This window comes from Musca domestica, unplaced genomic scaffold, assembly GCF_030504385.1.
Source record: "Musca domestica strain aabys unplaced genomic scaffold, Musca_domestica.polishedcontigs.V.1.1 14, whole genome shotgun sequence".
In the NCBI taxonomy this organism is placed as follows: Eukaryota; Metazoa; Arthropoda; class Insecta; order Diptera; family Muscidae; genus Musca; species Musca domestica.
Genome location: NW_026712192.1, coordinates 3,950,211 through 3,961,522, shown reverse-complemented (window position 1 = coordinate 3,961,522; position 11,312 = coordinate 3,950,211). Strand labels below are relative to the sequence as shown.

The following is an 11,312-nucleotide window of genomic DNA, read 5'->3' as shown; positions in this document are numbered from 1 at the left end:
AAATGTCGGATTTTGCAGTAGCTATACAGGTCGCAATTATAGACCAATCGACGCGGAATTTCGCATGTAGCTAGAGTTTAGGGCGGGGAAGAAGCCTACCAATTTGGGTGGTCATCGGATAATATTTAGCGGCTAAAATAGACCATATTTTTTTTTTGTTGAAAAAATTCAAAATTTTTCATAAAACCGCGAATATTTTAAATCCCGGCGAAATCACAAAGCCATGACAAGGTTACTTCTGATCTTTACATTGATGTTAACATCCAACAAATCGGATATATAGCAAAATATGTGCGATATATATGTCTATCAAAGAAGATATGCTTGAAAGATCTCTTATATGTCGAGAACGGCTGAACTGATTTCGACAGTTCTCATTAATTCAGAATGACCTCTTGGCAGGAAAGAAAAAACCTCTAAAAAAATCGCATAAAAATATCTCTCTTAAGATGTAACATTTTCTCATATTTTTTCAATTTTGTCATATTTTTGACATATTTTTATTTTGAATTAAACATTTGGTAATATTTCTACAGCTAACAAAACTAAGTAGTTAGGATATTATGATATCATATACAGATCGCATTTATGGCCCGATCCTTACGAAATTTTGCATGGGGATAAGATGAGGGTCAGAATAGAAACCTACTCTTTTTGGAGATGATCGTCATATATTTAGGGGTTGAAATGGACCAAAAAACTGTAAAATTGTCAGCAGGTCGTAATTATCGCCCGATCCTCACGCACATTTGAATGGGGGTTACCGGACATTGCAAAAGCCAAGCAGTTTTGGATGGCCATCAAAAAATATTAAATGTGTAAAGGAGTTTGCCAACTTTTGTAGACAAAATACGAAAATGTCCATTCCAGTGACTTTTTGGAGAATTCACAAATACAGGAAAGACGCACTTCTGACTATTTCGTTAACGCTGATTTCGTTGAAGAATATAGTCAAATGTCTGTATCTCATACAGATGCGTTTCAGTCAAAAACCAATAATAAATGTTAATCTTTTGCCACTTCTGAGAGATTATAGGTCTTTGGGAAATATTGCTTCCAGATCTAGGAAGACCATTTAAGTGCAACATCTACCAATAAATTAGAAATGAACAAATTAGTTTAGGTTGCTATTATTCGAAAATTAGAGAACGAAACCTGATGGTTTTCTTTTATTATTTGTCACAATATCTTGTGGAATTCTTTCGAGTATCTCGCCTATATAAACTGTATCGTTTATTATAGTGTTGTAGGGTATTCAACGGTCGGCCCCGCTCGACTGTAGCCTTTGCTTACTTGTTATTTTATTTTTTTTTTTTTTTTTTGGAATCATGATACAGCCCATATTATTTGACGTAGAGCTTTGGCGGAACAATTTGCTTTGTGTCTACGATTATTGGAATTTGAAATTGGTTAGTAAATAATATATATCAGTCCACGTTTTAGTGTAGTCCCCATATAACGGTACCTCCCGATATTCGGTATTTTGTTGATTTTTGCCACATTTTTTTACGGATTTGTCTAAAAATTGGTTTTGGAACATAGGCCCACGTTTTGATATATCCGCCTTATAATGGTACCTCCCGATATTCGGTATTTGCGGTATTACATTTTTCCACGGATTTGTCAAAAAATGGTATTCGTTGGTCATAATGGGTTCAAGCTCCGTCCATATAGGTCCACGTTTTTGTATAGCTCCCATATAACGGTTCCCCCCGATATTCAGTATTTTTATGATTTTTGCGACATATTTCCATAGATTTGTCTAAAAATAATATTTGTTCTAACTCCGGCGGCATAACATTGAATATTTAGGTCCACGTTTCCCTAAAGCGCACATATAACGATGCCCACCGATATTCGGTATTCTGATAGTCCTAGTTACATTTACCCACGAAATTGTTTCAAATTTGGTATTTAAGAATATTTGGTAGATGACAATCCTTGAAGTATAAAATTGTCTATAGAGGTTCCAGTTTTGATATGGCCCCCATACAACGGTCTCAGCCACTTTATGGTTTTATGAAAAGTTTAACAGCATTATCCAAACGGTCTCACTGGTACATGTAGTTAAAAGTAGAACACGTTTGAATTCAAATACTTTAATATAAAAACGTTTGACCCAAAGTGTATTAAAAGTTCGGTCCGGCCGAACTTAATTTTTTTTTACTTGCTATCAATATTATTGCCAAAGACAGTATATTGAACCTTAAGAAGGTTGAAGAGTGCCCCCTTTTATTTAGATTATTTTTGGTCATACTTTCGAAATCTATTGGATTTTTCCTGTAATTATTAAAAAATTAGATTTTCTTGTACCGTGTAATTGTAATTATGTTCGTTCTACTTTTTCTTTTAACCCAAAAAATCGTAAGAATTTTTTTTTGTTATTAGTTTTTGTTTTATTACAATTATTTTTATATACAAATAAAAAAATACGGAGCACACGAAATATACACAGTCTTACCAAGCTAAGTTATCACATTAATATTTTTATGTTTTTTTTGTTTGTTTTACTTAAATTTAAAATGGAAATTTTTTATTAAAATAATTTGGAATTATTAAAAAACAATGAATACATAAAACATAGTTTATGTTTTAAGGGAGCACCTAAAACAATATAGAAAACAACATTTTAAAAGTTATCATTGGTTTCTAGGGTGAAATTTAGGATGTTTCTAAAAGTTCGGAATTGGGGGCTAAGATTTGAGTATATATGAAAATTGAAAAATATACAAATTTGCAAGGCCCCATTTTTAAAATACCAAAATGACACTCTGTAAATCAAAGGCCAATCGCTGCGATCAGCTCCAAAACGTTTATTTTTATATATGAATATTATCATATTGTTTTATGGAAAACTATTTGCGGGGGGAGGGAGGGTTGGCTAAATATTTCTATGAAACTAATGTGATGTTCTATAAGTATGTCTTTTAACACAAAATATTTGGTATGTTGTGATATTAGTTCGATTTATCAGCATGTGACTATATAAATAAGTTTATACAATCTATCAAGAAAGTATTTAACAAAATCGATAGTTTTAAATTAAAAAAAAATACATACAAATATTAAAAAAACAATACTAGGAGCAGGATTTTTATTCTATGGAAATGTGGGATGAGAATTATTATTACTTTTTTTATTTTGTATTTTTTTTTTAATATTTATCCAGATTTTTTATTTAAGTTTCAATTTCACGTTTTTATAGAACAAAAAATTGCTTCAAATTTTAATTATGAAAATCAAATAAATTTTGTTTCAATACTTTCTTGACAAACTGTATTTACAAGTGTATAAGTATATGAGTAAAGATTAAAAAAAATATATATTATTGTTATTTTCAAGTCTCAATAATATAAATCTATCTATTCATAATAAAGAATGATGATAATAAACATCATCATCATCATTATAAGAATATATTTCGTATTAATTTCCATCTAAAAACTAATGAGTAAAGCTTTTTTTTCTATTTGTTAATTATTGTATTTTCAATTTGTTGACAAACATGCACTTGTGGAAGTCGATCTATATTTTTTTTAATAAATAATTTAATAATAAACATTTTTTGTATGTATACAATAATAATAATAATAATAATGAATTTGTTAATAATTACAATTACAATAATATTAATAATAGTAATGATAATAACAATAAATGTTTTAGCTTATAGCAAACGTTCATTTGTGTAGAAAATTCGATCAAAGTTTTCTATTAGCATTTTGGCTATGGTATTCATGCGTCCAATATCATAGGTGTTGGCCTCATTCAAAGTGAAGAGCGATGGTCCCCAGACAATGGCCAAATTGGAAGCGGTCATGCGATTTGAGGCACTGCAAGCGGCAACACTGGAAAAAAAGACAAGAAAACTTATTTTAGAAATTTAAAAATATTTAAAAAATGTCAAGGAACACATAAATAAAATATCAAAGGAAAATGTACGAGGTTGGTTCAAAAAGTTTGGCAAAATTTTATTTTTTCTCACGTTGGTCATAAATCTTGGTATTTTAATAAAATTGTAATTGAGAAAGAGAAACAAGTTAAAAAGCAGTAAGTTCGGCCGGGCCAAACTTTGAATACCCTCCACCATTTGGAACGAATTTAAAAATAAAATCCTTAAAAAATTCTATTAAAATTTTAAACATACCGAATATAGCCGTTGTATTGGTGTCTATACGACGTGGACGCACATAGACATTGTTTGTCAAAAGTCATTACCAAATTCAAATTCGGAACTGTGCGAAGACCTGGACCAGGATAGATAATTTTCTGTCATAGGCTGTCGCATCCATTACGAACTTCAAATACATTTCAAACAATTTTGGTGAGTATTGTACCTAAACTCGTCAAATTGTCTGTCACAGACTGTAGTTTTCATTACGAACTCCAAATGCGTAATTTGAAAAAATTCCGGTGAATAATGACGCTAAAATCACCAAAATACCGAATATAGTGAGATACCGTTATATGGGGGCTATACGAAGACGTGGATCTACATGACTCATTTTTGTTCTTAGGATGTAGTATCCATTACGAACTTCAAAAACCAAAATTGAAACAATTCCGGTACTAAAATCATCAAAATACCGAATATCGGGGGCTTCCAAGATATTATAGTGTTGTCGGGTATCAAATGGTCGGCCCCGCACGCCTATAGCCTTTGCTTACTTGATAGAAATACTTTAATTCTAAAAGGATACGAAAAGTATTAAAATGTGCTAAAAATTAAATAATTTGTATTGGACAAACGGAATAAGCTAGAATTCGGAAAATTGGAGTGCAGAATAGAAGTATCAAAGGAATTTTGGAAATTTTGAACTTTAGGGTCACAAAAAGTTCTAAAATGGTACAATTTGGTATTGCGTGAACGGAGAGCTTAAGATTTTGTATGATAATCTAGGTGAGAAAGTAAGTCCGAACTGCACTAAATTTGGAACAGTTTGGTAAAGGGTGAAAGGATAATGGTGGAATTTTGAGATCTTGTATTGACGTCAATTTTGGTAGTAGGTTTGTGATAAAGAGATACTGGTGGAGTTATATACTACAAGTGTAAGAAAAAGTACTAAATAGCACTATATTTGGTACAATTTGGTATTGGTATTTGGTATTCTTAAAATCCGAACTTTAGTATTAGGGTCTAGGCTGTTCCTGTGTAGCCTAGACATATATAGGTGGTTTCGGAAATGTGTGCTATATGTTGTGTACTATTACATGTGTACGAAAAGTTCTTCATTGTACTATATTTTGTACGATTTCATATTGAGTGAACAGATAGTGCTTGAAATCTGAAATTTTGTATTAGGGTCACTGTTTATGTCTAGCCTAGATATATGGATGTGGGTTTGGAAGTGAGTACTACAAGTTCACGGAAAGTACTAAATAGTACTTTATATGGTACAATTTGGTATTCGGTGGACAGATAGAGCTTGAAATCTGATATTTGTTATTAGGGTCTAGGATGTTTAATGTAGCCTGTTTATATGGCTGGGGTTTCGGAAATGCGTACCATAATTGTGAGAAAAGTATTGAATGGTACTATATTTGGTATTGGGTGAAGGGATAGAGGTACAATTATGATATGTTGATTACTGATGGTATCTGTGTTTAAGGATTGACGGTGATTTGGAAATGAGTCCTATATTTGTACAGATCAGGGTTGGGCATATTGCACTAAATTTTTAGTGCACTAAGAATTAAATAATTAGTGGTAGTGCAATTTTTAATTCCACTACCACTAAAGGGTTAGTGGTAGTGAAAAATAAATTGCACTACCACTAACCCTTTAGTGATATTTAAAAAAAAATTGCACTACCACTAAATTTTAGTGGTAGTGAAATTTTAATAGCACTACCACTAAATTTAGTGATTTTTCAAAAAAAAATTGCACTACCACTAAATTTTAGCGAAGCCAAAAAAAGCACTATGTATATAAGTATTATACCAGCTATAATGAAGTTTATTAAAGTGAGTAGGGAACAACAATCCAGAATATATAGTACATATTCATAAAATTTGTTTACTTTTCTAAATAGCACTAATTTAGTGCTATTTTTTATGAAATACCACTAATTTAGTGCAAGTTTTTTTTAAATACCACTAAATTTAGTGGTAGTGCTATTGAAATTTCACTACCACTAAAATTTAGTGGTAGTGCAATTTTTTTTTAAATATCACTAAAGGGTTAGTGGTAGTGCAATTTATTTTTCACTACCACTAACCCTTTAGTGGTAGTGGAATTAAAAACTGCACTACCACTAAATGAACAGTGATAGTGAAATTATTAGTGCACTAAAAATACAGTGCATTATGCCCATCTCTGGTACAGATAGTATTAAATGGTACTACATTTTTAATGGATGAAGGGATAGAGCTAGAATCCTCACATTTGATATTAAAGTCTCCGTTGGTATCTAGAAATGAGATATGGTTTCTGAGAAATGAGATATGGTATCTGGTATCTAGAAATAAAATATGGAGGTGGTTTCCGAAATGTGTATCAAATTTGTATGAAAAGTTCTAAATAGTACCAAATTTGGTATTGGGTGCAGGATAGATGTGGAGAGAGTTTTGGAAATTTGCACTATAATTTTTCGAAAAGTACTAAATTGAGTAGTTGGTGCAGTAATAAAGCTGGAATCTCAAAATTTGATATTGAGGTTTCTGTTGGTATCTGGGATTGAGATACGGAGGTGGTTTCCAAAATTTTACGAATGGTACTCAATTTGGTATTGGCTGGAAAAGTGGAATCCGGAATTTTGATGGAGACGTCAGCATTATTGTCTGTGGTTAAGATATGGATGTGGTTTTGGAAATTTGCACTGTAATTGTTCGAAAAGTACTAAGTGGTACTAAATAGGGCATTGAATGAAGGAATAAGCCGGAATCCTGAAATTTGATATTGAGGTTTCTTTTGGTATATACAAATGAGATATGGAGGTGTTTTCGAAAATGTGTACCAAAATTGTACGAAAAGTACTAAATTTGGAATTAGAGTACTAAATTAGGTAGAGATTGAATCCTCAAATGTGGCATGGTTGCCACCGTTGGTGTCACTGCTTATGATACGGATGTAGTTTTGGAAATTTGCACTGTAACTGTTCAAAAAGCACTAAGTGGTACTAAAAGGGGTATAGAGTGAGAGAATAGAGCCGGAATCCTGAAATTTGATATTAAGGTTTCTGTTGGCATATAGAAATGAGATATGGAGGTGTTTTCGAAAATGTGTACCAAAATTATACGAAAAGTACTAAATTTGGAATTAGAGTACTAAATTAGGTAGAGATTGAATCCTCAAATTTGACATGGATGCCACCGTTGGTGTCACTGCTTATAATATGGATGTGGTTTTGGAAATTTGCACTGCAATTGTTCGGAGAGTACTAAGTGGTACTAAATAGGGTATTGGTCCAAGGAATACCACTCTTTGCGTCAATTGAATTTTGTACGTTGTAAAGTGGACCGAGCCATGCCCAACTGCTGAGAACGTCGTTTTTGGGATGTTCTTGGGGACCTCTCAACACTGGCTCGTACGGCAGCGATATTCTCGGCCGATCGCCTTGGTCGACTTTTATATGGCCTCTTCGGATTAGAAAGAGCCTTACCAGTCGAAAATGGTGTTCTTTGAAGGCGCACATCTCACATGTTTTAAAAGCAAGTTGAGTTTTCACGATTGACTTCTTCTGTTGAATGTAAATTTCAACAATTTCAGAGCGCTCGCGTGGCGTGTATTGGTTCATGGTAAAAATTTGCTTGGACTGACGCTTCAAACGCGGTATGTAATTAAGCGATGTGACATCTCTGTCAAAAGTTATGGCGTTGCCAGATGGGTCCGTCGAATATGGGCAACCCTGTATGGAGTTGGTTTTGGAAATGTGTACCAAAAATGGTACGAAAAGTACTAAATGGGGCCCAATTTGGTATTGGGTAAAGGGATAAGGTTGGAATCCAGAAAATTTGACATGGACGGCACTGTTTGTGTCTGTAGGTAGTTGAGAGGAGAAGGTAGTTTTAGAAATGTGCTATATGAACGTATACAAATTGCAAAATTCCAAAAAGTACTCAATTTGCGTTGAGTAAATGGATAGAGTTTAAATCCCGAAATTTGTTATCGAGGTCGGTTGGTTTCTGGACGAAGATGAGAAGACGTTGAAATAGTTTTGGCCAGAAAAAATGGATGTGGGACCATAGTCCAAGGGCTCAACTCATATCCTCTTCGAAACGAAGGAGCTTGAAGGCTTTTTGGTGCAAAAAGTAATAATTTTGCGATTATCCTTTTCGGTAAAGGGAACACTTGAAAATAAATAAAATTGAACAGTTACTAGGATGTATGAAGTTATGTTTTGAAATTGTGTCCAAGAAAAAAATCACGAATTGTGCATTTTGAGTACTAAAAGGTACTGGTGGAACGAATCTTACATTTAGAGCTTATCTTAGAGACAAAATATTCTAAGGTCCTTAGAAGCATAGGTTGGAGTATTACCATTTTATAGAAGTAATAGCAAATACCTATTACAGGCTCTTAGGTTAAAAATAAATAAAATCGATCGGTACCACTATATTACAGCTGGTTCGGTTAGGTTTATAGTAAATAACATTGACCGGTGTCCATTTATGGAACCAATATTAAAACAGAGGACAATCATCTTAGGAGTACGACAAGTGTCTGTTATCCTAAATAATGGACCTTAAAAAATGGATGGAAAAGTTTTCATTTCTCAAAATGTCCTCAGTTGCAAGTCATCATTTTTTAGAAAGGGTTAGGTCTTTCAAATTATGTTTAATCAACGATTTTAAAATAACCCTTCAAATTTAAAAAGACGGATCGGCATATAAATTTTTTTTTCATATCTCTACTAGCTGACCCTGTCCGTGGTTAGCTAGCAGAAATATAATGCTTTTCATAAACATTCTCATACTCACTTTGTTAAATGCTTTATTAGAAATGCCAATGTCGACTTATTCGGTTCGGGCATCTCATTTATTGCTATTCGGAATGTATCGTTGCTGTTCTCCGACGATTTGAGCAGATCACGTGCCAGACAATTGTACGTCTCCTGCGGTATCAGCGGTTGTGGCAAATCTCGAAAGAATTGCTTGAGTAAACTCGTCACAGTGTGTATATCATCGGCTGTTATTAATTTCGGATCATAAATATATGATTTGCTAAGTTTCTGTTTCAGCTCATCGATGATATATTTATTGCCACACGCTCTATAGAGACCATCCTGTACGATGCGATCGTTACGTTCAATATACTCAATGGAATCGACAACAAAACGTGGCACATTCGGACACGTGGTCCGATTCAGTTCCAATTGGTCCAGGGGTGTTCCAAATATTGGATACTTTGGTTTGAGACCATCTTCCAGGTATAGACTTGTTGTTTGCGCATTACGCTGACCTTTATAGATTTTCTTTTCGCTTTTGGGGGAAACTTTACTGTTACTGCAAGAGGAGAAATGGAAAATTAATAAAAATAGTTCGGAATGAGAATTATTCGATTGAGAACGCTTGATCCGAGCAAAGGGTGTTTGCTGTATAACTTACATATTTAAAATTCCTCGTTGTACTGCAAAGAAAATAGAAAAGAAAGTCATTCATTAATATAATATTTTATGCAAAAAAAGTCAAACTATATTTTAATTTAAAATTTTTATTTTAATTTAAAATTTTTTATATTTAATCTGTTATTAATAAAATATTTAAACTACATCCCTGAAATCAATTTTTTGTAAAAAAAATTTCCACTCAAATTGTTCGCATTTAAACTATTTCATTTTAATTTTTATCTACATATTTCAAAAGCTTTTGTCTACTTGATGTGACAGGATTTCCAAAACCATTATTTCGACAAATTGTTAAAAACTTCTCAAATTCCCAATAAATAAATAAATTATAAACAATTGAAAATTGAAAAATGCGCGAAAATATGTTGATGTGCTACAAAGCCTATGTACATTTTTCATCAGAAACATACAAATCTGGAGCATTTATTCGTGAGACATCAACCGAAATATTTAAGAGAGTATAAGAAAATTGGACTGTGCGGATGGACAATTTCAGACGCGGTCCCGGCTACCATTTGCTTGAGATAACTCAAGCATTAAATTATGATTAAAATTTTCATAAATTATTCAGGATATTATGTTTTTTTTAATACCCTCCACCATTCTATGGAGGGTATATTAGCTTTGTCATATATTCTGGATCAGCGTAAAATTCTAAGTCGATAGCGATGTCCGTCTGTCTATTGCAGTCACGCTATCTTTCGAACGTTAGTAAATGGATCATGTCGGTCCAATTTTTTTATAACCTCCACCATAGTATGGAGGGTATATTAAGTTTGTCATTCCGTTTGTAACACCTCAGAATATACATTTTAGACCCCACAGAGTAAATATTCTTGATGAGCATAAAATTCTATGTCGATTTAGCGATGTCCATCCGTCTATCAATCTGTGGAAATCACTGGAAATCGATAAAATTTTACTCAAATATCCACGTTTTTGTATAGCCTACATAATGGTATTTCGGTATTTTGATGATTTTAGAGACATTATTCACCGGAATTGTTTCAAATTAGGTATTTGAAGTTCGTACTACAGCCTAAGACAGAAAATTGTCTGTGCAGGTCCACGTCTTCGTAGCCCCCATACAGGGTTGCCCATATTCGACGGACCCATCTGGCAACGCCCTAACTTTTGACAGAGATGTCACATCGCTTAATGATATACCGCGTTTGAAGCGTCAGTCCAAGCAGATTTTTAGCATGAACCAATACACGCCACGCGAGCGCTCTGAAATAGTTGAAATTTACATTCAACAGAAGAAGTCAATTGTGAAAACTCAACGTGCTTTTAAAACATTAAAAAAATGTGAGAAGTGCGCCTTCTAAGAACACCATTAAGCGTTTATACGAAAAATTTTCGACTGGTAAGGCTCTTTCTAATCCGAAAAGGCCATATAAAAGTTGACCAAGGCGATCGGCCGAGAATATCGCTGCCGTACGAGCCAGTGTTGAGAGGTCCCCAGGAACATCCCAAAAACGCCGTTCTCAGCAGTTTGGCATGGCTCGGTCCACTTTACAACGGATTATTCGCATTGATTTGCATTTGTTCCCGTACAAAATTCAATTGACGCAAAGAATGTTGCCTGCGGACAGGCCTCGTCGATTGGAATGGGCCCAAAGAGTCATCGAAATGGCCGAAGATGACGAGCAATTTTGGAACAAAATTATCATGTCCGATGAAGCCCATTTCACATTGAATGGGACCGTAAATAAGCAAAATTGCCGTTTTTACGCCACTGAAAAT

At 33.6% G+C, this 11,312-nt stretch overlaps 1 protein-coding gene across 1 annotated transcript in view; it reads right to left on the bottom strand.

Moving 5' to 3' along the window:
* Positions 1-2,371: 2,371 nt before the first annotated feature.
* The window catches only part of LOC101893978 (uncharacterized), a 71,510-nt gene continuing 62,569 nt past the window's right edge, over positions 2,372-11,312 (bottom strand). The window contains exons 3-5 of the mRNA XM_005182191.4: positions 9,547-9,568; positions 8,920-9,444; positions 2,372-3,848 (exon numbers count right to left, since the gene is read on the bottom strand). Of these exons, the coding sequence (XP_005182248.2) occupies positions 3,668-3,848; positions 8,920-9,444; positions 9,547-9,568 (728 nt within the window). The 3' untranslated portion in view covers positions 2,372-3,667. The remainder of the gene's footprint in view (positions 3,849-8,919; positions 9,445-9,546; positions 9,569-11,312) is intronic.